General features: G+C 56.0%; 7 protein-coding genes across 7 annotated transcripts; 6 read left to right on the top strand and 1 right to left on the bottom strand.

Annotated features, from left to right (window-relative positions):
* Positions 1-1,481: 1,481 nt before the first annotated feature.
* INS49_008872 (uncharacterized protein) lies at positions 1,482-3,258 on the top strand (the record flags this gene model as incomplete). Its single annotated transcript, XM_043169609.1, has 7 exons — positions 1,482-1,533; positions 1,635-1,763; positions 1,899-1,904; positions 1,990-2,114; positions 2,556-2,632; positions 2,699-2,795; positions 2,860-3,258. The coding sequence occupies 7 exons, from the start codon at positions 1,482-1,484 to the stop codon at positions 3,256-3,258; spliced, it is 885 nt and encodes a 294-aa protein (XP_043027289.1).
* A 1,688-nt stretch (positions 3,259-4,946) lies between these two features.
* Positions 4,947-6,541, top strand: INS49_008871 (uncharacterized protein; the record flags this gene model as incomplete). The annotated part of the gene is made up of 2 exons (XM_043169608.1): positions 4,947-6,333; positions 6,537-6,541. The coding sequence occupies 2 exons, from the start codon at positions 4,947-4,949 to the stop codon at positions 6,539-6,541; spliced, it is 1,392 nt and encodes a 463-aa protein (XP_043027288.1).
* Positions 6,542-7,191: 650 nt separating this feature from the next.
* On the top strand, positions 7,192-8,259 carry INS49_008870 (uncharacterized protein; the record flags this gene model as incomplete). The annotated part of the gene is made up of 1 exon (XM_043169607.1): positions 7,192-8,259. The coding sequence occupies one exon, from the start codon at positions 7,192-7,194 to the stop codon at positions 8,257-8,259; it is 1,068 nt and encodes a 355-aa protein (XP_043027287.1).
* An 804-nt stretch (positions 8,260-9,063) lies between these two features.
* On the top strand, positions 9,064-10,443 carry INS49_008869 (uncharacterized protein; the record flags this gene model as incomplete). The annotated part of the gene is made up of 2 exons (XM_043169606.1): positions 9,064-9,236; positions 9,432-10,443. 2 exons carry the CDS (start codon positions 9,064-9,066, stop codon positions 10,441-10,443), a joined length of 1,185 nt encoding a protein of 394 aa, XP_043027286.1.
* A 1,439-nt stretch (positions 10,444-11,882) lies between these two features.
* On the bottom strand, positions 11,883-14,035 carry INS49_008868 (uncharacterized protein; the record flags this gene model as incomplete). Its single annotated transcript, XM_043169605.1, has 5 exons — positions 11,883-11,984; positions 12,089-12,567; positions 12,856-13,455; positions 13,542-13,720; positions 13,779-14,035. The coding sequence occupies 5 exons, from the start codon at positions 14,033-14,035 to the stop codon at positions 11,883-11,885; spliced, it is 1,617 nt and encodes a 538-aa protein (XP_043027285.1).
* Positions 14,036-16,907: 2,872 nt separating this feature from the next.
* Positions 16,908-20,334, top strand: INS49_008867 (uncharacterized protein; the record flags this gene model as incomplete). Its single annotated transcript, XM_043169604.1, has 3 exons — positions 16,908-16,972; positions 17,032-19,233; positions 19,290-20,334. 3 exons carry the CDS (start codon positions 16,908-16,910, stop codon positions 20,332-20,334), a joined length of 3,312 nt encoding a protein of 1,103 aa, XP_043027284.1.
* Positions 20,335-21,399: 1,065 nt separating this feature from the next.
* Positions 21,400-21,872, top strand: INS49_008866 (uncharacterized protein; the record flags this gene model as incomplete). The annotated part of the gene is made up of 2 exons (XM_043169603.1): positions 21,400-21,594; positions 21,759-21,872. The coding sequence occupies 2 exons, from the start codon at positions 21,400-21,402 to the stop codon at positions 21,870-21,872; spliced, it is 309 nt and encodes a 102-aa protein (XP_043027283.1).
* Positions 21,873-22,980: the final 1,108 nt, after the last annotated feature.

Below are 22,980 nucleotides of genomic sequence, written 5' to 3'. Positions count from 1 at the left end.
CGGTAGATCGAGGCAATTGTATCGCCTCATTGTGGTTAGGAAGCAGTCATCTGCTTCCTCCACTGCCAAGGCGTGGTGGTGGAATCGGGAGTTTATTTGTTTCTGGCCGAGGCTGCTGCCGATCCCGTGTCAAGATCTTCCTGACAGATCTTGCTGCCCGTCCTGCTCCCTAACGGTGGCACGCCCTCCCAAGGTAGATCCTGAAGCTTGTCTTGTTCGGACTTCGGATGATGTAAGGCTTGGCTCGCACCATCGCCCGCTGTCGTGAGCCACAGTGCCCATTTGTGAGAGAATGGTGAGACGCAATCATGAGCAAGGGGAGCTTGACCGGGGCGAGCGAGATACTCAACCTCAAAATCCAAAAGGTGCGGCCGTAGTTATCATGGGTGACGAGATGGGGATGCCCTGGGTAATATCTATCTAACAATGTGGTCGGCCGGTGGAATCCGACAAAGCTGCGGTTTGCGATTCTGGGTCCGGGTCCCATGTGCCAAGGCGGGCAGTAAGAGGGCGGCTGCATCTCCCCATGGGTTCCTCCTTCCTTGCCCGAGGCTGCTTTGCGTGGTTATCTACGTGCACTAGGTGCCTAGGTGGTGCTGGTGCAGCAGTCTAGTAGATGGCCAATGTACCCATGTACTGTACCTTGGTACCTGCAGTGGCAGACTGACAGACTGGCTGAGAGATGAGGGGAAGAACGGACCGGCGCTGCACTGGACTCAGCCGATGAGATTGGACTGGACTGGACTGGGCTGGCCTGCGAGTGTTTGCTTGGGGCCCGTGCGCCCTGCAGTTCTCGGTGCCCTCGATTGATTGCGCACCTGCCCTCTTCGATCAGATGTGGGCAGCCAGAAGCCAGCCTTGGGGGAAGCTTTCCTTGGTTCGAGCTCGACCTCGTCTAAACCCCTCTCCTCCGTCCCTTTCCCTCTCCCTCGCATTCTGTCTCACCACCTGCACCTTGCGCAATATTCGAGCGACTCAGTCGAGCAGTCAAGGGTTTCTGGCGATCGCATCAACAGGCACGTCCAAATCAGCTTAGAATCGACTAGGCATTGACAGGAACTTGTGCGACACGAGCAACGGTTTGTTTACCCCGTCAGCCGTCAGGACCCACTGGAGCAGAAAGGGCTTGCTTTGGCTGCGACACGCTGCTTGGCTTCCCTGCTGGGCATCCCTCGCCTGCCCCCAACTGTCTGATCTGAACCCAAACCCAAACCCGCCCACAGCCAACCAACCTTGGGAACCCAAAAGCTCAGCCCCAGCTACTGGTCCCTCTTCCACACTTTTCCCCACGGCCAGTCGCAGACCGTCAGCATCCCAAACCAGACCACCTCCCAACGTCCGCCCACGATAAGGCTGCCATTGAAATCCCGTGCCATTCCTCTCCCGCCGCCTCACTTCGCCTCGATCCAGCTTCAAAAACAGTCCAGTCCAATCCCTCCCGTTGCATGACCTGATCGCCTGGAAAACAGATCGCAGCAAACATGACCGAGGTGTCATCCACCCGCCTGTACCTGGGCAACCTGCCGCGCAATGGTAAGCGCCCCATCCCAACCGCCTCGCCCTTTGCGCCTCGACCTGTGTGCTCCCGCGCCGCGCCCTCCCGCCTCCGTCCAGCCCTCTAACCTTGTCTCTAGCGACCAAGGCCGATGTTGAGGCCCACTTCGCGTCCCATGGCACCGGCGACATCACCGAAATCAAGCTCATGAACGGCTTCGGTTTCATCGAGTACAAAGATGCCATGGACGCCCGGGATGTCGTCCCAGGTAAGCTACCAACCCACGCTCCTGCCTTCTCAGCACCCATGCTTTCTTTCCACCCTGCCCTCGCCTCGCCCCGTGCCCTTCAACGGTACTCTCGTTATCCACCCGGCAATTGGCTAACCGTCATGTCCTTGACAGCTTTCCGTACGTCGCGACCACCTCCGTGGACTCCAGCAACCACCACCGTGACCCATCCCGCGTGAACCTGGCTAATACTGTCTGCAACAAGATGGATCCACCTTCATGGGCGAGCGCCTGACTGTCCAATTCGCCCGAGGTTCGCGTCACCGTGAGAATGGCGCCCCCGGCGGCCCTGGCGGATTTGCCAGTAACGAGCGCGCGCCCCCTCGCCCCGTCGCACTCCTCACAGGATGCAAATTAGTGGTCTTCCCACCGATACCAGTTGGCAGGTCTGTTCTTCCTCCTATTCCTTGCTGCCGGATTCACGGATGCCCGTCGCAACAGCCATCTGTGTTTCTGGATAGGTGGCCAGCTTTTGTGGGATTCGATTGTACTGCGCTCTCCCCTCCATGACGACTTGCTCCCCCCTCAGGACGACTGCAGTGCGTCTTCCTCCGGTGGACTTGGAGTTCCTGGCATGTTTGATATCTGGACTGTTTTGGAGTGACGTGATTGCGAGGATTCCCTCTCCCTGCTGGACTTCAACCTCAGACGCTCTTGGATGGTCCTGGATTTTCACTTTGCTTGCCGAGGCCTGTGCCTGGGGATCGGCCGCTTCAACCCGCCCCCGTGCTCGAACCTGGACTTCAACTTACGTGGATTCTCTGGACGCAGGACCTGAAAGATTTCGCCCGTCAATCTGGCTGTGATGTCGTCTACTCGGAGACCGGCCGCAACTCCAATGGCGAAGGGTGAGTCCCATTCCACCCATGCCCGCTTCGTTGTCTTCAAAGTCTAACTTGACCCTTGCGCAACAGCTTTGTGGAGTTCGAGACTGCCGCAGATCTCAAGAAGGCTGTCGAGGCGCTTGATGGTCGCGAGTTTAAGGACCAGCGCGTGACCTGTATCGCGAACGTGGGTGACCCTAGCCTGCTTTTATCCTCTCCTTCTCTCGTCCCTGTTGCTGATCTTGAGACAGACCCAGCCTGACTTCCCACCACGAGACGGCCGCGGTCGATCCCGCTCACCAGGTGCCCGCCGTCCATACCCTCCACGGGATGACTTCATCGACCGTCGTGGCCCACCGGGCGGATGGAGCCCGCGCCGCGACTACCGCGACAGAAGCCCTCCTCGTCGCGACTACTATGACGACCGTGCGGCGAGATACCGCATGGACGATTACCCGCCCCCTCGCCGTGGCCCCATGGATGATTACCCCCCTCCTCGGCGCGGTCGCATGGATGATTATCCGCCTCCCCGTCGCGGTCCTGTCGATGATTACCCTCCTCCCCCGAGAGACTTCCCCCCTCGCGAGGCCGGGTACCCCAGGGAAGGCGGGTACTACCCTCCGCGCGATTACGACCGCCGTTACTGGTAACTCACCATTCCAATCCTTGAACCCGCGCGGGCCTTGACCTGATTAATAGATGCGCACGATTTTCACGTAATCTTAACGACCAAGGGAAAGGCAGGGTGATGATGGGAAAAGTTTTTTTCTTTGGGCGGGGGGGGGGGGTCAAAATCTCTTGAGTAACCTGGTTGGGTTTCGGATCGCATTTTCTGACGCTCTTTGCACGTTTGAGTCACCGAGGGCCTGGCTTAAGCACTGCATCTGGATGGTTTGGACGACTCTCCAAGCAGGAGCGCATGTATAAGACGTGCTGATCCTGAGCGCCCTAGGGTGATTGAAAACTTGGGACATCGGGGCTCTAGCAGCCTGGGCCGCGAGAAGAGCTAGCGGCCTGGTCTGGTGAGCTTGGGAGTGTTTGCCATCTCCTGCCCCCTCGACATGCTTGCTTCCGTTTTATTTCGATGCCTGGGGGAACTAAAAAAGCACGGATGCGTAACATGAGGCAATTCATGGGCGGAGAACATCAAGAGGGAGGCGTTTCCGTTTACTTTTGGACTCTTTGAATGTTCACGCGAGACGAGGCCAGGATTGAAGTCTCCAAAGGTTGTACGTTAGGTTGTCACGACATTATCTTTCTACTTTCGTGGCTTGAAATAAATTGATGAATTTTGAGATTTGCGAGAGTCCTCCTTCTAGTAGTTTGGTTTCCTTATTCTTTCTTCCGTCTATCTATACTATATCATGGCTTGTTTCTTTCAGCCAGTCGCCATTAACCTGTATGTGTGCTCAGCCTTGTAAGGACTACACCGTCCTGCAGTATTTCCCCCCACCCCCGCCCAAGATCCGACCTCCCACTTCCAGCAGGTACATCCACACTCCTAGACACGAACCCACGCGATAGTGGCCCTTTCTTCTTGCCCGAAAGACTGAAATGAAGCAAGTAATAGCACTTCGAAAGATTCCACGGGAGGCCATAGAAGGCTGCAGCCAGTGGTATTATAGGTTGCTGTATTCTAGCCAAATAGATGAGAAGCGCAAGCTAGCCACTGGCGCTCGGATCCGTCTGGCTTATAAGTCGGGCGCGCATTTATTTGGACACAAAATTTTCAAGAAGATTTGATTGTAGCACTTAATGACGAGCAAGGATTAATTATCAGTGCAGACTAAGTATCATTTTGTTTCGTTTCCCCCATAGCCCAAAGACAAGAACCCGTTTCGCTGGAGGGCAACTCCCACTCCCATCAGCCTGGAGTGCAAGACCTCTCTGCCTAGCAAGACTTTTCGAAATTTTCAGAGGATACAAGAGATCCACCTATCTTCATATCAGCAAGAAAGTTGTGAAGTGTCAATTGGTAGCGTATATTTAGTTGTCACGCTACGGTCTAGCCCTTGAGGGAAGCCTGACCCGGCTGGAGTCCAGAAAGGCGCTGTCTGCTCATTCAGAATATATTGATGTGGTTTGATGTGGTGAGTAGCGCATACTTGTGCGTATAGTGAGCGACGGCGCCATCTCAGACGTTGTTCGGGACGGGAGAGCACACCTAGCAGCGCCTGACGCAAAATTGCCAAATATTAAGTTGCAAGTGATGAGAACACAAAAGTCTGAAGTCTTCCCTCTACTTCTGGATAATTATTGTCGCTACCAATTTATCATTTCGTATACTGTGTTAGCTCGAGGCAATAGCAAACAACCGTCCTCAGGAACCGACCCTGTCATGGATAGACCAACAGAACTGGCCGGCGGGAGCAGCCTTGAGCCACCTGCATACCACAGCACAAACGACTGGCGCCCAGTCCTCGAGGAGAAAATGCAACGCATGCTGTACAATTTGGGTATTTCAAAGGCTTTCGGGAGAGACTCGAACGTCATGGAGACGGGACAAGCCTACGACGACGGCGTCATTGGATCCCAAGACACGAACAACACAGCCCATATCGAAAATTGCGACTATACGATGGCAATGTCTCCTGGCGCCGCCTTCGACGCCTCCTCCGTCGAAGAGGCTCGAAAGCAACGGATAAAAGCACTCCAACACAGAATCGAGGAAATCGACTCCGTTGCCCAAGACGATAACAAGACCAGCTCTCGGCCGCTGGAGGAATCAAAAGAAAGGTGCCTAAACGAGCTCGCGCTTCTGTGCGACTACGTCGCACCTCACCGGGCAACGGCCCTGCGGACCATTGAAACGGTGAAGCCAGTCGAGCAGTTGGCGCAGTCAGCAGATCCAACCCCGTTGCTGGGCACCACTGGAGAGGCGCACCCCGACAGCGCAGTCTCAGGCAGCCCTCACACTGTCTCCCCCATAACAGCCGCCAGGGTAAAGGCCGTGCTGAGAGAACGCTCATCTCGTCATGAGGGTGTGAATGGCTGGGGAGCTGGTGACTCTGACGCCTCCACTGCGAGATCGGCGAGCAATGCAGCCATTTGGAGGTGTCGGACCAAGTACGATGATGACTCGGCGGAGGAAGAACAACAACAAGAAGAACAACAAAATTCCACCGGCACGCTCACTGAGCTTGAGGAATTTTTCAGCACTACTGGACTGGTGACATCGGAGCGGAGAGACAGTGCACTAGCAGGATTGGAAGAAACACATCGAGGCAAAGCCGGGGGAAAAGGCGAAGCAAAGTCACCAGCAGCGGACCGCAGGAGTGCTCCATCGAGTACGCTTGGCTCTCTTCCTGTCGCCGAGGTGAGACGACGCCGTCCTACCGAGAAGCACGTCCATAGGAGGAAGAACACACAACGAGAACTTGAGCATGAAGAGCCCGTGTCAGAGTCTGCGGTACTGGAGCCGGCGCGATATACTAGACCCCCGACGGCGAAGGAAAAGGGCAAGTGGGTAGCAGAATGTGAATGCGAGCGATGCCAACGACAGCGACACAAGCGTGTTCACTTCGACGACAGCGCGATGGACAAGGCCGAGGAGGGGCCAGGACTCAGCCACGAAGGGTTCGTGAAGAGTATGAGGGAGAACAGGAGAAGGATGGAGGAGGCACAGGAGAGGGGCGAGGGTGCCAGCTTCTGGGCGACGTCTGGCCCGACTGGGCTGGACGGGCTGGACATGTTCAGCAACCCGAGGCCGGCGCCCCCCTGTGCCTGTGCGCATGCAGGAGAGCGTCGGTGTTATGCGGGGCGAGCGTGCTCAGAAGAGAGGGGTCAATATGAGTCGCCATCCGCTTGTGAAAACATTGTCACGGCGGTTCAGGAGGTGAATGAGGTGAGGTGCATGAAGCCCGGGATGGATTTGATGCTGTGTAACGTCGTCGTGGTTTACAAAGCTTGCTGAGTAATTCGGCAGAAGCATGAGCAGCGGGGGAGCGGCTGGAGCTACGGTGGGGCGCCTGGGCAGCTTTCTTAGGCCCAGATCATGGATTCCAAAACGCCGCAGTATTTTAAAGCACACCGTGGCGCTATACTTAATCTGGAATTAAATTCTAACTACGGGGTGCATTTGGTCTTTAAACGCGGCTTGGGAAGTACCTTAAGACCTACCGTAATCTCCGTTTACGCCATAACCCTTTTTAGCAACCATCTACATTTTTTTTTCCTCTCTAAAATGCTGAAATTTTATGAAAACGTCGTTTTTAAAACGCCCGATCAGCAGCGTTTTATACAACACTGGCCAATGTTCTAACTTTTTTTTGAGGCTCCAAAGTGGGTCCTTCCCCATGAGTGACTTCTCGGTAAGCTTCGGTAGCGCCTTAGCACGGAAGTCACTTTGCAGGGGTGCTTCACAACACTGGCTTAGAACCGTGATCTGGCCCTTCGTGTAGATCGGAGCTCTGCTTTGAAAGCATCACGCATCCCCCACATGCGGAATGTACCCCAGGCGGACTCTGATAGGTAATCCAGTAGTACGTAGCTTCCAATTGTTGCGTAACTGACTGGCTGTGGCATGCCTGTGCTTCCCCAACGTTGACGTCCCGTACCGCACCACACTCAAGCTCAGGGCAGCCATGGCAACCTCCATAAGAAGAGGGGCTCTCTCCCTCATACATGCCTCACCGCCTGCCCGCCAGGTTCGTGTGCGCACCTCAACAGCTTCGTTTACCTCACTTGCCTCCCAGTGTCAAGCCTCATCTTCTCATATCATTCCAAGACGGGCTCAACTGAGCTTCAACACCATCACCACCACCACCAACACAGGCTCTCGCCCATATAGCAGCAACAACGCCCAGGTCAGCACCGACGACATGGCAGACAAGCCTGAGCCCTCCGGACCTATCGCCAAGGATGGCATCGAGCTCTTTACGTTCGGGACACCCAATGGCTACAAGGCCAGCATTATCCTAGAGGAGCTTAAGGAGGCCTATGGAGACAAGGCTCCCAAGTTTGTATGGCAGGCCATCAACATCATGAAGAACACCCAGAAGCAGGATTGGTACGTCCGGATCTGCCCAAACGGTAGAATTCCTGCCATCGTCGACCACGACCGCGGCGACTTTGCCGTCTTCGAGGGCCTGCCCATCCTCACCTACCTGACCAAGCACTACGACCCGGACAACAAGCTCAGCTTCGCCTACGACTCGGACGACTACTCGGTCGCCGAGCAGTGGATGGCCTGGCAGCACGGCGGCGTCGGGCCCATCCAGGGCCAGGCGAACCACTTCGCGCGCTTCGCCAAGGAAAAGATCCCCTACGCCATCCAGCGCTTCGTCGGCGAGTCGGAGCGCCTGTACGGCATCCTGGACGCCCGCCTCAAGGACCGCGACTTTGTCGCCGGCGCCGGCAGGGGCAGGTTCTCCATCGCCGACATCTCGCTGCTGGGCTGGGCCAACGGCGCCGTGCTCGGCGGGCTCGACCTCGAGGGCCAGTTCCCCAACGTCGCCGCCTGGTTCGACCGCTGCAACGAGCGGCCCGGCGTCAAGAGGGGCTTTGCCATCCCCCAGGAGTCGCCCTTTGGCAACAAGGCCTTCCTGCAGAAGATCAAGGACGACCCCGAGACCAGGCAGAAGGCGGAGGAGACAAAGAAGCTCATCGATGACGCCAAGGCCCAGTATGGCTACAAGTATGCGTCGCCTTGAGAGGCCTGGGCTGTATGTGAAGTGGCAGGTGGTGAGCGCGAATTTCCATCTGGCAGTTCATAGAAATGCTGTGAATTTGTCTCCACCCATATCCAAAAATAGCCAATTCAATTCACACAATTGAACCACTCCACTTTATTCTTGATTTTGTGCTGCTGAGCCATTGTGACACTGGAGTCAGCAGCGTGGACACAGGCTGCACCAGAACGCGAATACTTGGTACTGCGATGCTTGGTAATGCAGTAGTGGCCTCCCAATCGGCATTGTTAATTCTCGGGCTACTAGGGGCCGCCCTAAGACCCATTTGACAGCGTCATCGAAGCGCAAGCTAAAAAGCCAATTGAAAAAAGGTCGAGCGGCTCGGGTCCCAATGTCATTCAGCACCACGGAGCACCCGCCTACCGCCCAGGCTGCCAGGGCACACGGGTGGATCTCCCAAGCAGTCGGATTTAGTGGGGTTTGTGGGAGGCTGCAGACCGAACCAGACCGGCCTGTGAATCCATCCGGATGAGAAGACTCGGGAAGCTCACAAGACCTCACCCAAGCTCTCGGGTGGCCAGGCACTCCAGGAGGTTGACGACGACTCGTGGCTGTCGTCGTCCTTTCGGAGTTGGGGGTTGCATTTTCCTCCTTGCAAGACCCGATGTGCATCGCCCACCACGGGACAGGACACCCAACCAATCAACCCCCTTCACTAGGATCCCACATAAAGAGCCCTCATTCCTCATGCCTCGCCCTCTTAGCCTGCCCTCCCGGGCACGGCTCAAGCCTCTCCGTTCTGCGTCACTCTGCACCAAGACCACCATGCCCTACTCAATATCCGTCAACCAGCCCGCCCTGGGCCCTGTCCCTGAGGGTGCAAAGTCCAAGCCTCACCATGTGAAAAACAATGATGGCACCATTAACCGGTTCCAAAATCCCCACCCCTCTTACAAAGCCGCGTTCCAGCCTTGGCAGTATCCTCTCAAGGCCATCATGTAAGTCAGCCCCTGAATCTGGTGGTTTGGGTTGGGGCTGGTTGAGGGGCACAATTTGGGGGACCCGGTTGGAGAATGCCGAGGAGAAACCAATGGTGTATGGTGTGGTGACACTCAGTATAAGTGCCCATGAGCCAAGTATCAGAGCCGAGAAGCAAAAGAAAAAGCAAACACTCATTGACATCTCGTCCACAGGGGCCAACTGGACGGCAGCATGAGGATGCCAGCCCCAAAGGGCGAGACGGTCCCCATCCGGACGCCCACCTTCCTGACCTCGCGCCTGGGCTCCCAGGACCTGAGGACCACCTGGCTGGGCCACGCGTGCCACTACGTCGAGTACCCGTCCGGGCTGCGCGTGCTCTTCGACCCGGTCATGGAGGACCGCTGCTCGCCCTTCACCTTCGCGGGCCCCAAGCGGTACACGCGCAGCGCCTGCGGCGTCGCCGACCTGCCCTTCCTGGACGCCGTGGTCATCTCGCACAACCACTACGACCATCTCTCGCTGCCGACCGTCCAGGAGGTCAAGGCGCGCTTCCCCCAGGCGCACTTCTTCGTTGGCCTGGGGCTGGGCCGGTGGTTCCGCGAGTCCGGGGTCGACAACGTCACGGAGATGGACTGGTGGGAGGACGCCGAGGTGACGGTCAAGCCGGACAGTGACGGCAACGGCGGCGGCGGCGAGGAGATCACAGCGGCGGTGTCCTGCCTCCCCGCGCAGCACGGCTCGGCCCGCAGCCCCTTCGACCACGAGAAGACGCTGTGGTGCTCGTGGGCGGTGAAATCAGCCGCCAAGTCGGCCTACTTCGCGGGCGACACGGGCTACCGCTCGGTGCCGGCGGTGGCGGGCGGCGAGGAGGCCACGCACGGCTACGGCGAGGACCAGCAGCACCTCGCGGGCCTGCCGACGAACCCGGACTTTGCGGAGATCGGCGCCCTGCGCGGGCCCTTCGACGTGGGCCTCATCCCCATCGGGGCGTACGCGCCGCGCCTGCTCATGTCGCCGCTGCACGCGGGCCCCGCCGACGCCGTCGAGATCTTCCGCGACACGCGGTGCCGCGCCGCGCTGGCCATCCACTGGGGCACGTGGGCGCTGACCTCGGAGCCCGTCATGGAGCCGCCCCAGAGGCTGAGGGAGGCGTTGAAGCGGAGGGGCATCCCCGAGGAGGGGGTCTTTGATATCTGTGATATTGGCGAGACGCGCGTGTTTTGAGCGGGGTGTGCCAATGGAACAGCCAGGGGAAAGGGGGTTGCCTCGCATGCGTGCGTGCGTGCGTGTTTATGGTCTGGCATCTAGCATATCTAGCAAGGCGTTCCGGGCCGGGCGTGGGCCTGTGTACATTTAGCATCTTTCTGCATCAGGACGAGGGTGGCTTGGTCGGGGGCGGGCTCATCACGGGGAGCGACTGCCCATGATAGAACGAGGACTCAGACACCGGAGTGCCTCACATAAATTCCTCCTCTGCATTATCTCATCTTCTGACTTGGACGGAAGCTATCACGTCAGAAAAGCCGTGACTGTACAAATTACCTTGGAGTGAAGTATCTAGGTTTTGGCCACGCCGTTCAGAAGAAAGCCCGGGACTGGTACCCAACAAGGTTCCCCGATCATATGTCACCTCGAATCTTTTGTGGACGCAGGAATTCGCACACCTTGGCGCAGCTTCAGTTTCTCGCTTGCCGCCTGCATGTGAATTCCCTGCCAGACTTCTTTACGGGGAGACCTGCCCCAGGATTGAACCACCAGAATAAAAGTCACTAGTTCTTGCAACATCTCTTTCATCCAAAACTATCACAACGCAAGAGCCCCGGGGACTGAAGCCCCAGATGAGGATGCCATGACACGTCACACTCCCGTTGCCGTTGTAAAGTGGCTGAACCTGGGTGTCACGCCCTGGTCGTGTTTGTAGTCTGATTCACGTTACGAGGAGACAATGCAAAGAGTGTGTGCAAAGATGGGACGGCCGCGCGATCATCATCAATTCGGGACAAAAGGAAAATATGGTTGAGTATAGTAGAACGTCCGAGTGTGTCAACATCAAGAACATAAGTGCAGAGTATAGTCTGACTTCCTCGTGAATTTAGTCGTGAAATCTTTCCCTTTGGTTTTCCCTTTTGTTCTTCTGAGATGGGTTTGGAGAGAGGGGGTGGGGTTGAATAAGGAATATCGTGTGAGATAAGTGCCGCTTGTCTTCACGCTTATGTCGACATCTTCAATATGCAACATGAGCTGCTAGGGAAATTAATTATAAAATGATCGAGGCAGTCGTATTCAACCACTTAATCCAAGTGAGCCTCATCAGGAAATTTGTAACGAAGTTGCTGCGAGTCCGACATCTACTGACAAGCGACTAGGGACTGCAATCATGCAATCATCACTTCCAATTTGCCCTACATCATCTTCGTTGGCAATACACAATATCAATTCGCAAGATCCATGGGCTTCATATGGAACGGCGGCTCAAGCTTTCGAAGTAGAGGGCAAGCCGACAAACCCACGTCCCTTACGAGCGTACAACTCTCAATCTCAAGAAAAGTATAGATAGTAATATTAGGCATACTCCTATTTATGCAAATATGTCTATCTTCACAGATGTATGCATGCATATGAATTAGAATAAAGTCTAGGACAGATCCTCCCACTGAGGCCATCTATCGCGCCGTGCTCTCCCCGCCAGGGATCCGAACGGGGTGAGCTTCGGTGTTGTACACGTACTCATTCGTGTGGTCTGCCTTGACTTGGAATGGAGCGTCCTATATCAATCAAAGTAAGCGGTCATGCTCGCCAATATCCACCAAGTCGACAGAAAGATGTGGCGCGTGGATAGAGGGCTGGGGGATTGGAGGTAGAAACTCACCTCAGCATGGATCAGGTAGCTGTACTTGAGCACCTCGGCAAACCAGAAGCTCTCCTGGAAGTCGGCAAACCCGCCGCCGCCGGGGACGTTGACGTCGTTGATGGCGCTGTACCCGCTGCCGGCGCGGCACGTCTCGTTGATGGCGAGGTACGCCTCCCAAGCCCACTCCTGGTACTTGGTGTCGCCGGTGGCGCGGTACGCGTAGTAGTAGCTCTCGATGACCTCGGGCCGCAGGACGTAGTCGGCGCTGTCGATGTAGAAGCCCGCGCGCTCGTAGAAGGTCTCGTTCCCCGGCGGCACGGTCGCGTTGGCCGGCGACTTCTCGCCCAGCCAGCGGAACGTCTCGGGCCCGATCTTGGTCGCCGTCTGCACGTACGTCTCGCGGCAGCCCGCCACCAGCTCGAGCCCGAAGTCGATGTACGACGGCTCGTTGAGCGTCAGACCGCCCAGGATGAAGTTGCCGCCATCGAAGCACGCGACTGTTTTTTTCGGGGAGGGTTGTGTCAGCCTTGGGCTCGGAAGGTTTCCCTCAGGTGGGTGCCCGGGAACGGATATGTTGTGCTAGTGAGGCTAGAACACTGGAGCATAGGGACCGCATATACGGGCGGTTGGTCCATGCTACACGAGGCCCGCGTGTTTTGCCTTTGTGCTTGTGTTCCCACGGGTACCCGTGGGAACACAAGCGGCGGACCACAAACTCGACGTGGGGTGGCTGCTCCACCTAAAAATGACATCCGGAGAAAAGAAAAGACGAGCGATTGACTTACGATGCTGCGAGAGGTAAACAATGCCAGTCTCTGTGTTATTGCGGTAATAAGCCAAGAACGTCAGGTCGGGCCTGCTGGTCGGATGGCTCGCCAGGTACTCGATGCTGCTGTCGACGGCCTCCACCCACTTGTCTTTGTAATCCGCGAAGGTTTCGGGGTCGTACAAGTACATCTTGATCAGGTACTCGTAGTAGCTGTCCGTACCTCCCGTCCAGCCTCCCTTAGAGTCCAGGAACGAGCCGTTGCTGATCGATATGTCGGTGCCGATGAGACCAGGGAACGGCTCACCCAGCTCCGGGTTGAGAGGGTTGATCAGATACGACTCCGCCTTCTTCGCAAGCTCGCCGTACGAGGGGTCGCCTGTCAGGTCAGACAGACGCTGCCACTCCAGGATGAGCGTGCCGGTGGTTGCAACACCGTTGGAGGTCGAATTCCCAATCCTGGGAGGGTCAAGGAAGAGGCTGTTGTCCGGGATGCCAGTAGGTGTGTCAAAAGTGAACTTGAGGTTATCAGCCAGGTTCTTGGCCTGTTCCAGCAGGGGCTCAATCTTGCTCGTGTCATTCACGAAGGTTGAGAAAGGTCCCTTGAGAAGGTCATAGCCTTGGGTTTCCAGTCAGTCAATGCTTTGAGCCAATTCCCGTCTCTCACTCTAGTGGTGTTGGAGCCGGTTCTGTGGGCGCTCTTACCGGATAGGAGGCCACCAAGATACCTGATGGTAGTCTCAAACAAAGACACTTCAGTGTCGTTGAAGCTGACACTGAAGTCAATGGTGGGCACAAAGTCCAGGATCTGATTGACAACCTCAGTGTTGCCCTGAATCAGTGCTGTGCTGAGCGCATCAATCGCGCTGGCACCCCAGCCATTGCTGCTTGCCGGTTAGCGGGCTGGAACTTGAATATCGTGTTCGAGGTGCCTGTACTGACCGATCATTCTCGAACGTGTTTGAGACAGGCAGCAAAGAGTCACCAGGGAAGGCATATTGGTAGTATCCGTCCCAGGAGATCTGGAAAGTCTGCTTCACAGCATCGGCGCGAGTTTGGTTATAAACATAGGACGTTGGCGGGCCAAGGTATCTTTGGACCGGTGATGACGGGCTCTCACGGACACGGGAGACGCGAGGGACCGCAGCTACGTGGGACGCCGTCGCCAAGATGGCGAGAATACAGTCTAGAGAATGCATGGCGAGCAGACGCGGCGACTGACTAGGACAGACCAGGAACGAAGGGAAACCACCAGGTCAACGAGAGGCAGAGCTGAAGAGAAAAGGCCAGAGCAGCCTATCAGTCATGGCTTCTGGGGAAGGCTCACGACTTTTAAATCCGGGAGCTTCCTCTAGGGAATGCGCAGATCGCAAGCACGGGAAACTTAAATTAGACTGCATGTACGGTTGCTGTATGGACGAACAGGCATCATGAACCTTGTCCTGCTAATGTCCCCGAGCTCGGCTCTAGCTCTGTGCACTCGCAGGAGCAAGGAGGACCCACGTTACCAGGTTACCTGTAGGCAGTCAGGGGGACATCCTGCCGACATATGCGAAGAATCTTGGAAGTAACTGCACGCTTAGGACCAGCGAATGAGCTTGGTCAATAAAGCTTAGAGACGCCCGAAAGGAGTGTCGACGTCGGGACGTTCGCGAGTTGAGCCATGGCAGCCCTGAGGGATGGCTCACTCGGCTACTGTCACGAGTCTGAGATGGTACCGTGGGCTCGCCAGGTGATGCAAACTAACATGCTGACTGACAGCCAGATGCAGATAGATCTGGGAACGGTGCGTGCGAGTCGGCCAAGCGTGGGCAGAAGTTGTGTGGATGCTGCAAGGCATTGTTGTGATATTCTACTAGTAGAACAAGCGCTGGCTCCATGCAACCGTCCAGTCCAGCCAGTGTGATCATGGGAGATCTGCACCGGTTGTGTGGAGTGTGGAGGCGCCCGTTGCCGAGACTAGAGGACTGCTGGCTTAAATTGGCATGTCGCTTTGGGCAAATGTGCGTGCGAGATACTGCATGATGATGAATGAGGGGTTTGGAGAGTCAAGAGTCGTAACAATGCGTTGACAACAGGGGCTGGAAGGTTTGCGTACCCATGGCCTCTCCAACCTACCGACGTGGAAACTTTCGGCGTGGCATGGCCTTAAAGGAGATGAACGAGCCCCTTGCCGGGTCCTAAGGATGTCCGAGTGCGTCCGCCTTGGTCCTCAACACCTGCTATGCAGAATCGAGTCGTGCAAAGCCGAGGCAGTTCCTGGGAGTGAGAATGGCGTACAGATCCTACTCTTGGGGGCTTCACAAGGGGGGACAGCCCGTGCGTGGGGAAAGCGGCAGATTGTCGGCAGGTTGCTGGACTAGAGCGAATGAAAGCTAGCTGGGTTCAGGATGTTCGTCCAGGTGGTGAACTCTGCAGAGGCAATTGCTCTCGGTGTCTTTGACGCGTTTCTGGGTTCGAAGAAGCTGCTTTGCTTGTGTTGACGGCCGAGCGCCAAAGTTTGCCCGCAGACTGGATATGTACCCTTGCCGTCCGTTCCATGTCGGCGGTGATTAGATGGAGGCGACGGGAAGTATGGCTAGCTGGCGGCGGTGGTGGTGTGAGGCTGCTGAGCCAGTTGGAGAAGGCTTTGTGGTTACATGGGATGAACCTGCTGTCCCGTGGGCGACTGGGTAGCATTGCAGGTCAGGGGACAGAGAAAGCAACCCCACCAGGTACCAGCAACTCGTCTCTCGAAATGAGATGCATTCCAAAACAGGTCACCTGCCTCTGGTGATACAGACCTCAGCCCACGCAGACCTCAGGCCATGCTTCTTGGAACTTCGTCAAGGTGCAAGTGCTCGGATGATTTGACTGGGCACGCGCCCGCCCGAGTGCTCCGCTGCCAGGTGTATAAGCGGTCCCGAGCCGAAACCCGTGCCTGTCTTCTCAGGATGTGCGAGGCGATGCATGCCCCGGACGTCGGCTCCTGAGGGGTGCATCGGCTAGTCTGGGGGAGATGCTAGCTCTGCAATCAAGAAGCCGCATTTCGTAAGCAAGAACGGCCTGTCCATCCTGGCTTGCCCGACTGCGTGCCTGCTTCGTGTTGCAGCTCCACAAGTCGCCTCGCCTCACCTCGCGACGCGGTGAGACCGGCCGGACCGTCTTGCGCTTTTGAAAGACGATCATGGTCGACCTCGACGCAGCATCCGAGGGTCGAAGAAGACACGGCGACAGTCGGCAAAATGCATCCTCTGTGTCTGCATAGGAGATGATGCTGTAGTTTTGGGGGAATTGACCAACCAAGCTTGGAAGATCAGGCACTGCTGCTTCTTATCTGCTAAGAGAGCGTGCCACAGACAAGAAGAGGGCAGGAGCAAGAGGGCGGACGATAAGCGATAACAGATTAGATAGAGCCAGGGAGCTAGGGCCTGCACCGTTAGGACCTGGTCCCTCGCTCTCTCAGTTTTCTGTCTGGGCGTGGGCCCTTTATCTTTCTCCGCGGGAGGCTCAAATACGGTGGATAAGGCTAGGCAATGGCTTACACGCGATTGGCGGCGCGCTCCTTATCACTCCACCGTCGGCGTGATGGCCCTTGGTCATGACGGAGATGCTGGGAGCTCGGTGCACTTCGGAGATGCCATCCCGTGGAAATGCTGTCTCCGTCCACCCACGCAGCAAAAGCTGCGCTCGCGTTACTATGTGTCGCAGATATCGCACAGGCCAGAAAGTCATCCCATAGCATCCCATCCCATGGTCGGCTGAGCCTGCGCTTGTACCACCAGGCCAAGCATTGCTGGTTTCGGAGATGCTGTTTCTTGCTGCTTGTCAGGCTGATACGTAGAGTAGACCACAGCCAGTTCATGCCCGCCACCGTCTGAAACATCGCTGCATCCTCCCATTCCTCTCCCATACTTGCAAAGTGTTCTCTTAGTTATCGTGACATGGTCACACAAGACTTGCTTTGCTGCCCTTTCTTAGGTCATAACTGATACAAACAACCTGCAGCGTGCTGGCACTCGAGAGCCCGCACACTCGGGTGAGAGCTCCAACACATCCTGTTGCGCAACTTTCCACCCAGAATTCAGAACCATGGCGGCTGGTTCCAGGAAAAAGATTGCAGTTGTGGGCCTGGGTATGGTCGGGATTGCTTTCATGTAAGTCTCACTGCAGCACACTCCCACAAGGACGAAGCCCGCCTCTGACAACCACCAAGAGAAAAGCTCCTCAAACTCGACGCTCGCGCCCGGGAGTACGACATAACTGTCATTGGCGAGGAAAAGCACCTCGCCTACAACCGCGTCGGTCTGACCTCCTTCTTCGAGCACCGCAAGGTCGAGCAGCTCTACCTGAACCCCCTGTCCTGGTACGAGGGCCATGTCGGCCCAGACAATGCATTGGGGTGGCATCTCAACAAGACTGTCACAGACATCAACAAGGACCGGAAGACTGTCACTTGCGCGGATGGCTCCGAAGTCGCCTACGATATCCTGGTGCTAGCGACTGGTTCGAATGCCCTATTACCCCGTTTTATACCCGGCCACGATGCGAATGGCGTGTTCGTCTACAGAACCATTGATGACCTGGAGAAACTCATTGCCTTCTCCTCAACAAAAGAGGGAACGTATGGTGCTGTTATCGGTGGCGGACTGCTGGGCCTCGAGGCCGCCAAGGCCATGATGGATCTGAACACCCTGAAGCAGGTCAACGTTATCGAGCGCAGCCGCTGGGTCCTGTCCCGCCAACTCGACGAGGAGGCCGGCAGCATGGTCGTCGAGCAAGTCCGCAATCTCGGCGTAGATGTGCTGTTGAGCAAGCGCGTGGACAAGATCGAGGTCGACGACGACAACTTCGTCACGGGGGTGCGGTTCGAGGACGATGTACTCATGCCGTGCAGCATCGTCTGCTTCGCCATCGGGGTGCGGCCGCGGGACGAGCTGGCCCGCAAGGCAGGGATCAAGTGCGCGGACCGCGGTGGTGGCATCATCGTGGACAACGACCTGAGGACTAGCGAAGAGGACATCTACGCCATCGGGGAATGCGCCTCATGGCAGGGCGAGGCTTTCGGGCTGATCGCGCCCGGTGTGGAGATGGCCGATGTGCTGAGCTTCAACCTGACGCAGGCAAAACAACACACGCCGAGGGCATTCAAGAGGCCCGACCTGAGTACGAAGCTGAAACTGCTAGGCGTGGAGGTCGCCAGCTTTGGTGACTTTTTCGCGGACAGGGACGGGCCCCAGTCCCTACCTCCCAAAGTGGCCGCAAGGAAGAAGAAGCAGCAGGAGACGAACGGCGACACGAACGGCGACACGAACGGCAGGACAAAAGACGTGAGGCTCCTCACAGATGGGCTTCCGTCACCAGAAGTGAAGGCCCTGACGTATAAGGACCCCTTCCAGAATGTGTACAAGAAGTACATTTTCACCATGGACGGAAAATACCTCCTGGGAGGCATGATGATCGGCGACACCAAAGACTACATCAAGCTCCTGCCAATGGTCAAGAACCAGAAAGAGCTTGAGATGCCACCCTCAGAGCTCATCCTCGGGGCCAAGCAAGGCGACAACGACGGCGCAGACGACCTGGCCGACGACACGCAGATCTGCTCCTGTCACAACGTGACCAAGGGAGATATCGTCAACGTGGTAAAAGACGGCACGTGCAAGTCAATCGGAGAGGTCAAGTCGTGCACCAAGGCAGGTACGGGCTGCGGGGGCTGCATGCCACTGGTGCAGTCCATCTTCAACAAGACGATGGTGAGCATGGGCAACGAGGTCAAGAATAACGTGTGCCCTCACTTCAACTACAGCCGCGCGGACCTGTACAACATCATCATGGTCAAGCGCCTCAAGACGTTCCCGCAGGTCATGAAGGACTCGGGCATCGACGCCGACAGCGTCGGGTGCGAGGTGTGCAAGCCCACGGTGGCGAGCATCTTCGCCAGCCTGTGGAACAAGCACGTCATGGACAAGCCTCACCACGGCCTGCAGGAGACGAACGACCGGTTCTTGGGCAACATCCAGCGCAACGGCACGTTCAGCGTCGTCCCCAGGGTCTCGGCCGGCGAGATCACACCGGACAAGATGATCGTCATGGGCGAGGTTGCGAAGAAGTATGGCCTGTACACCAAGATCACGGGTGGCCAGCGGATAGATATGTTTGGCGCAAAGAAGCAAGACTTGCTCGACATCTGGAAGACGCTTGTTGATGCTGGCATGGAAAGTGGCCACGCATATGCCAAGTCCCTGCGGACGGTCAAGAGCTGTGTTGGCACGACATGGTGCCGATTCGGTATAGGCGACAGTGTCGGGATGGCAGTGCGGCTTGAGGAGCGTTACAAGAGTATCCGGGCTCCGCACAAGATCAAGGGAGGTGTGAGTGGCTGTGTGCGTGAATGTGCGGAGGCGCAGAACAAGGAGTGAGTGTTTCTTCTCTCGACAATATTGCCACACTGGAGACTAACCCATGGCATAGCTTCGGACTCATCGCCACAGAGAAAGGCTTCAACATCTTCGTTGGAGGCAACGGCGGCGCAAAACCCAAGCATTCCGAACTCCTCGCCAAGGACGTCCCACCATCAGAAGTCATCCCCATATTAGATCGATATCTCATGTTCTACATCCGCACAGCAGACAGGTTACAGCGCACAGCCAGGTGGCTCGAGGGCCTGCCCGGCGGTATCAAGTATCTCCGCGAGGTTGTCCTCGACGACAAGCTAGGCATCAACGAGTCCCTCGAGGCACAGATGGCCGAGCTGGTAGATTCGTTCTTTGACGAGTGGGCAGAGGCCATCAAGAACCCGGCGATAGCGGCCGAGTTCAAGCAGTTCAACAACACCGAGGAGAACATCGAGAACATGGAGATCGAGCGCGACCGGGACCAGCCGCGGCCCGTGTTCTGGGCCAAGGAGCCGGCCAGGGACGACTTCAAGGGCCTCAAGGAGAAGTGGTCGTCGACGACCTGGCAGCCCGTCATCGGCGCGTCGCACTTTGACGGCGCCGACAGCCTGCCCAACGGCATCTCGGCCACCATCAAGCGCGGGGACACGCAGCTGGCCGTGTGGCGCATCCGGGGGAAGTACTACGCCACCCAGCAGATGTGCCCGCACAAGCGCTCCTTCGTGCTGTCGGACGGCCTCATCGGCGACGAGAAGGCCGAAGGGGCGGCCGCCCCGTGGGTCTCGTGCCCCAACCACAAGCGCAACTTCGACCTCGCCGGCGGCGCGTGCAAGAACGACAGCGAGCTGTCCATCGCGACGTTCGGGGTCGAGGAGCGCGACGACGGGCTCGTCTACCTCAAGCTGCCGCCGGTGGAGGAGCTCGACGCCGCGCTCGGCACGGCCAAGTGGAGGGTCAAGAAGGGCGAGGGCGAGGGCCAGTTCGCCGAGCTGGACAAGAAGATACACTTTGTGGGCACCAGGGCCAAGAAGCCCGGCGTCAAGCCCCATGTCGAGCTGCCTATGAAGAGGCCGGTCGAGCTGATGTCTGGTGGCTGTGGAGGCGCTGGGCTGGATTGGTAATACTCACGGTGTATATACATGCCATTTTCAAGCACATGAAGAGAGTAGAAACATCCAAAGAAGACGATCTCCTCTGGACCTTATTTCTCTGCAATTCACCGGTCAAATGAAACCGAGACAAGTAGATTGTACTATGAAATAATTAGATCTACCAGCATCATGCCGTTCAAGTGCTTCCCACAGCCCAAAGGTGCAAACACCACACACGCGTCTCGAAGGCCGTCCACTGAGGTCTGAACAGAAAAATTAACCCAGTGTGCATCGCCTTCATTCCATGGTTATCGTCCAATCATCCGCTCGGAACTCCGTCCCTTTGCGCCTCCGTCCCAGGCATCTCAGATCCTGAAAAAGTTGTTGGCCTGTGTGCAAGTGCAGATAAAACATACCGGTCTGTGGTAGAAAGCATTGCCGGAGATAAACAGGTTTCTGGGTTTGTTTCGAGGTCGGGCAAGGTTTGGCACGAGCGAAATCTGTTGCCCACGCCGACGAGAACTTGTCCCACCCCACAAAGAATGAGGCCGCTGATCGCCCCAGCAAGCACACCGTGCAGTAGATCTCGAAAGTTTGTGCCAGCAAACATGATCAACCGCCTGCCTCTGGGTGAGCGTTCGGGTGTGCACTGGCGACTTACCTTCTCCGCCAAAGCCATCTCAACTCCGAGGCCGAGCCCGTGACGGAGTTAAAGTTGAGATGGCAGTGGCCATTGGCCAAGACTCCGCCTCCTGAACCACATTCGAGGAAGGTTTTGTCGCGACCGCCCGCCTAACCTTGACTCTTGACAATCAAACTTCGCGTGTAAGTCATTCGCCTTGCTGGCAGCCCGCGACAATGATCTTTCGAGACGACTGTCGATGGCCTCTCAGAGGGCGACCAGACGGGGTATATAGAGAGGCCACTCCAGCCCTTTCGGAGGCCAGAGTGTGAATCGCACCGATAAAAGTTATTTCCTAATATCTTCGCCTTCACTTCAAACACTCATTGATCGACTCTTTTCTCCCCCCAACCGCCTTGAAGGCGCCAGTCTTACCTCACGACGCTACAGAAGAAGCCATCCATCCACCAAAAATGCGTTTCGCTCTGGCCCTCGCTGCCCTGGTGGCAGCCGCCTCTGCCCTCCCCTCAGCCCCGCAGCCCGCGAGCAAGCACGGCCTGACGACACGCGAGGACTTCGTCGAGGACGACTTCGAGATCCAGGCCGAGCCCGACGACAACGCGAAGCGCCAGGCCGTGGCGGGGACCCGGTCCGTCGACTGGCCCGAGGTGAGTTCTCCGGGAGGAAGGCTTTAAATTCTATCCATCTATACATCCATGCATTAGTCCGCTCATCCACGCTGTCATCCACCACCCCCTCGAAACCCTTTGTGTTCGACATATTCCCATGTGGCCATCGATTGTGCTGACTCGCTCTCCTTTGCATGACATAGGACGACTTCGACATCGGCGTCCCGGCGCCGCTAAGGTTCAAGGACAGGAAGGCGCGTGACACGGACGGCTTCCCAGAGGACGACTTTGAGATCACCCCGGAGGCTGACGATTAAATGAACACGCGCCTACAGTGGAGGAGGGGCCTTGCTCTTGGTCTGCGTGCGTGACTTGCCTTTTTTGTGTGGGAATCTGTCGCTTTATCGCTATTTCGTTACCGGGACGATGCGGTGTGGTTGTTTGACGCAAGCTCGAAGCCTAGGTCACCAGCATTTATACATACATAGCTGGTTTGACTAGGTATGTGGGAAGAATGCTGGAGGAGCAGACTCTTGTCAATCGTTAATAGTGCGCCTGGGTATACACTTTGGCAGAAGAATGCAAAGAACCTGTACAACCCTTCGCACATGTCAGATTCTGGTGAGCTGTTCTGTGATTGTACTTGAGAGAGAACATCTCTACACGTACAGTCAGTGGACAAAAGTTCCGCCACACTACCATTTTCACACCAAAAATCAACAAAACTCACTAAATTTATTACCTTATATCTCAACCACCATAGCTTTAATTTATTTATAACTTTTAAATATATAGTATAAGATGAATAAAGTATATAATATATATTTCTTAGATTTTGAAAAAACTTTATTTTAAAAAATTATAATTTTTTAAATAATACCTTTATATTTTAATAATTATTTTAAAAATATTAAGTCCCTTTAAGAATTAAACTATTCATATTTTTATAAACTTTAATGATTAAAATAAATATGTGTTAAATCTTATAGTTAAATTTAAATGTTCAAATATTAAATTTGTGGAGTTCTCACTGTGGCGAAACTTTTGTCCACCCACTGTACCGGCTTGCTCGCGTTCTAATTCTGATGTAGCACATGTCTTCGGGAATCCAGCTGAACAAGAACAGAACGGGATGGGAAGAAGAGAGTATGAAATTATGTAGCAGCTACAATCCATATAATGTAAGACGAAGGAAATTTTTGCACACCAAGCACTCGTGTCTGGGCCTTGCCCCCGTTTTCAAACACCGTACGCACGTTGTTGTCGAAACCAGAAACACAAATAAAGCCTCCCAAGTAGCCAGCCCCCGTCATCTGCCCGGCCTTGGCCGGCGCCAGAGAGCAGACCCAAGCTCGCAATACAGTTTTGCCTCCCAACATGAGCCGTTCAGTCGATGCATCCCGGGGATTGATGTCCCGCTCTTAA

The sequence above is a fragment of the Diaporthe citri genome, assembly GCF_014595645.1.
Source record: "Diaporthe citri strain NFHF-8-4 chromosome Unknown scaffold_3, whole genome shotgun sequence".
Lineage (NCBI taxonomy): Eukaryota > Fungi > Ascomycota > Sordariomycetes > Diaporthales > Diaporthaceae > Diaporthe > Diaporthe citri.
Note: the sequence above shows the minus strand (reverse complement) of the source record. Positions and strands in the feature narration are given on the sequence as shown.